The 4549-nt window shown below is 41.9% G+C and overlaps 1 protein-coding gene across 1 annotated transcript; it reads right to left on the bottom strand.

The window, feature by feature from the left end:
• Positions 1 to 1510: 1510 nt before the first annotated feature.
• Positions 1511 to 2623, bottom strand: LOC133179612 (protein NYNRIN-like). Its single transcript, XM_061314322.1, has one exon. The coding sequence runs from the start codon at positions 2621 to 2623 to the stop codon at positions 1511 to 1513; it is 1113 nt and encodes a 370-aa protein (XP_061170306.1).
• Between the last annotated feature and the right edge of the window lie 1926 nt (positions 2624 to 4549).

Genomic DNA, 4549 nt, shown 5'->3' with positions numbered 1-4549 from the left:
GCGGAATACAAGGTGTGTGACGTGGATTCAAATTAATCGGTCTATTTCAGAGAATTTAGCGTCGCCCGCGTGGCGCAGTGGTTAGAGCGTCTGCTCTAGAGTCGCTGAATAAGGAGTTGATCCTTACGTCGCGGGTTCGAATCCCACTGGGGGACGTGGAGACCGGTCCTACGGATGAGGCCGTATAAACCGAGGTCCCGTGTCGTAGTAGGTGCTGGCACGAAAAAGATCCCTCACTGCTCAATGGTCGTAAGTGCCGAGTATAGGACAAAATTTGCAGCTCTCCACCGGCAAGTGGTGGCGTCTCCATACGAGTGAAAAATTCTCGAGAAGGACGTTAAACAAATACAAACAAACAGAGAATTTAGCTGTATCATTTTAGATTGATGTTTACCACTGAAATGATACAGGTCTCCCATGATATTTCTTGCCCTCATTTCATGCATTATAAAATAAATCGTAATTATCTACTCCTGTGAAGCGAAAGGAGGGAGTAGAGTCCTCGCCATGCCTTTATATTATAGGATAAACACCGAATGTAAAGTCTGATATCATGCGATGAGATACGATAGTTTATCCCTTTTTTTAAGCGATTTCGGAAGAAGAGCCCAATGTGTTCAACGTGTGACTGTGAGCAAGGAAACGTGATGGACAATGAACATGATGAAGTTTATGACAAACCCAGATGAAAATCTATCATGTATCGTGTGAATATTTCAGCAAAAATATCATGCTTTAAGTTGTAAAAGCCGTTTCCCAAGGAACCATCAGATCATCAGTACACTACCATGACTCCGAGGGTATGTAAACAATGTTTTTTTTTTATAAGGATGATGTGAAACAGATTTACAAATAAATAAACACTCAAAATTCTCAGCGATTCAGTCATTTAAACCCATGTGATTTTAAAGGTCAATTCTTTCAACTGAGAAAGAATTAAATGTATGATTTTTAGTGATTCAGATGCAGTCTTCTGTAGTTAATTCACATGGTATCAAGTCAATACATAACCTGACAGACTGATAACCAAGTCCACTCAAACCTAGTATGTTGTAGTGACCTATAAGTCTGTGAGCTCAGCTACAGGCCAATACAGGGGCTCGCAAACCACGAGGGATAAGGAAAGCCATTCGTAGGTAGCAAACTTATTTATTATCATGTCGTTCCAAGTTGTTTCGTACCACACTCCTCCCCCTCATAATTTTTAAAGATGTACAATGTATTATATAGGAAATAGTCAGCTGGGCCAGAAAAATCAAGCCACATTGACTATGTAGTAATAAAACATCAAAAGGATATAAGTCCATCTTGCAACACATTCTGGGGAAAAAAATCTCATTATATGAAAATATATTAATCAATTTAAGGAGGGGGAGGGGGGAAGAAAGAAAAGATACTCAAATACATATAGATCTATTTTAAATTGACAATGACTTAATATAGAATCATCCAAAAGGCAAAAATCCTGCATCCATTTCGGTGCTCGTCGTTTTCGGGCTGGTCTCTTCTCCTAAGAAATGCAGATTTCCAGATCATCTGATAGTTCGTTCTCGTATCCTTCATTTGTGCGGCCTGCAGCATCATCTTCACAAGAATTGGACTTCAGTAAGTCCTCCTGTACTTGGTTTTGCAGTTTGGATTCCTTGTCATTGGGTTCTGGGTGAAGAACTGAATGTCGTAGTCTTTTAAGCCATAATGGTAGATCTCTATCCTGACAAAGTTTTAATCGGTCATGGTGGACCACTTTGTTTTCTTTTCTTCCTTGGATTCTGTAAAGCACATGATTAATCTTATAAATAATGACAAAAGGGCCTATCCATGGCTTCCTCAACTTTTTTGATTGGCCTATTTTGGAAGAGGTGTCCACCATATATACCACATCACCCACCTCATAGCTTCTTGTGTTTGATTTTATGTCATATGTCCTCTTCTGTCGGAGTTGTGCTTCCCCCAAGTTATCTCTTGCAGCTTGATGACACACGCAGAGGGCCTCCTCCAAATTTTCCACATATCCTGCTGGTTTTTGCACTGGCGTCTTCCTTCCTAACATTACATCTAAAGGCTGAGAGACTTCTCTCCCCAGCATCATTCTGTTTGGTGTGAATCCTGTTTGTCGATTGACTGTGACACGGATTGCCCCTGCTATTTGCTGGAGGTGCAGGTCCCAATCTTTCTGCTGTGAAATGTTTTCCATATAGCATCGGATGGCTTGGAGAACAAGACGATTGTATCTTTCGACCTGTCCATTTGAGCAGGGCCTGTAAGGGGTGGTTCTCGATTTTGTTATCTGGAGTAGTTTGCACATTTCCTGAAATAAGCGGCTCTCGAAATTCCTACCCTGGTCCGAGTGGAGCTGGAGAGGGCACCCCAATCGAGATACAAAACCTTCCACAAATGATGTTGCCACTGTCTCCGCTTCTTGATCAGGCAATGCGTAACACTCTAACCACTTGGTGAACTGATCGACTATCATTAAAATGTACTTGTTCCCTTTGTTGGACTCCACAAATGGACCCATTAAGTCAATATGAACTCTTTCTAAGGGTGCTCCAGCATGGTTTTGGCCAAGACCTGCTTTAGCATGTATGTTGGATTTCTTGTTGACATTACATACTGGGCACATTCTGACATAAGATTCACAGTCTGAACTCATTCCGAACCAGATATACTTTGATTTGACCTTCTGTAGGTTTTTTCTGCTGTCCCATATGGCCTGCTAATATGTTGTCACAAGATCCTTCCAGAACACATTTTTGTAATGACTTTGGGACCACAAGCAACAGTCTGGACACAGAGCCCTCTAGCCACTCATAGAAGAGGATACCATTAAAAATTTGTAATTGTGATGAGCAGCTCCAAAAGTATTTTATAGCTTTACTGGAAAGGGACAGGTCAAGTTCAGTTGGAACATAGTTTTCAGTCTTCCATTTAATCAAGGTACTTGTGTTTAAATCGTGCATTTGTGCATCTCTGATTCCTTCATCAGTTAAGGCAATAGCGCAGTTACAAATGTCCTTGTCTATGATGTTAGATTTTCCCTTTGGTTTATCGGTTTTTTGAAGCGTCCTTGCTGCTAGGGGTACTACATCATCCACATCCCCGTGGAAGCGTTCCCATTGAGCATGCATCCGTCGACAATAACTGCAGCCCCCACAAGGTAGTCTACTAACATCACAACCAGCATTGTAACAATCACAGGACAAATCACTTGGTGGCATTCTTGAGAGGCCATCAGCATTCTGGTGTTTCTTTCCACTTCGGTGCTGGATAGTTACATCATATTGCGACAACTCTTCCAATCAGCGAGCTAGTCGTCCCTCAATATTTTTGAAACCAATTAACCATGCGAGACTGTTGTGATCTGTGCACAAAATAAAAGGTCTACCAAGTAGATAGTATCGGTAGTGACGAGTAAATGCTACAACGGCTAGTAACTTCCTCCTAGTGACACAGTACTTCCGTTGAGTAGATGTCAAGCTCTTGCTGTTAAAGCTGATGAGGACCTCCTTACCACCCTAAATTTGCGACAGTTCTGCTCCGATAGCCATGTCAGACGCATCTGTGTCCAATATGAACATGCCATCATCTGAAGGATATCCCAGAACTGCAGGACTTGTCATTGCCTCATTGTCTTCGTTCCATAAAAATTTTGTCTTTGGTCCTGTGAGGGTGTACAGAGGTGCTGCTATCTCAGCAAAACTCTTAATGTGCTCTCGATGATAGTTAACATACCCGAGGAATGCTTCCAGGTCTTTCTTGCATTTGGGTGTTGGCCATTCTGCCATGCATTTAACACTCTCAGAAGTGACGCTGACTCCTTTTTCGGTAACCAGGCGACCAAGGAACTGAAGCTCCTTCCGAAAGAGATGACATTTTTTTGGTTTAAGATTATGACTCCTAAATCTTTGGAATACTGCTCTTAGATTACTTAGGTGCTCCTCTGAGACCTTGTAAAACTAACTGGATCACCCTTTGAAAGGTTGCAGGGCTATTGCAAGTTCCAAATGGCATTCTTACAAATTGAAATAGGCCATACCTAGTGATGAATGCCAACTTGTGCCTATCATTAGGGTCTACCTCTATCTGATAATATCCCTGTGCCATGTCAAGTGTGCTCATAAAGGCGCTTTTTCCCAGCGTGTCAAGGCATTCCTCCATGTTTGGGAGTGGGAAAGCATCTTTTCTGGTGACTTTATTAACTCCCCTAAAATCAATGCAATACCTAACAGTCCCATCTTTTTTTCGAACCAGAACTGGTGCTGATGACCACTCAGATACTTACGGAACAATGATACCCTTGTCTAGCATACTTTTCAGGTGCTCTTCTTCCTCTGTTTGGAAACCTAGTGGTGTGCGTCTCAACTTGGATTTCACCGGGTGGGCATTGCCAGTATTTATTTTGTGTTGGATTCCTTTGAACAGTCCCAAGTCAAAGTCCCCTTTAGAAAATATGTCTTGGAACTCCAGAAGAAGATGTTTAACACTTAGACTTTGCTCTGAGGTTAGACCTCTTGTTGATCTGTCTGCTAGATCTATTAAGTGGTCTGGT

Source organism: Saccostrea echinata, unplaced genomic scaffold (genome assembly GCF_033153115.1).
Source record: "Saccostrea echinata isolate AGI-Se365-2 ecotype Australia unplaced genomic scaffold, CSIRO_AGI_Sech_v1 ptg000005l, whole genome shotgun sequence".
In the NCBI taxonomy this organism is placed as follows: domain Eukaryota; kingdom Metazoa; phylum Mollusca; class Bivalvia; order Ostreida; family Ostreidae; genus Saccostrea; species Saccostrea echinata.
This window is presented reverse-complemented; position numbering and strand designations above follow the sequence as displayed.

Coding starts and splice junctions, on each gene's coding strand:
- LOC133179612 (XM_061314322.1), bottom strand. CDS start 2,623: ATGTGCCCAGTATGTAATGTCAACAAGAAATCCAACATACATGCTAAA.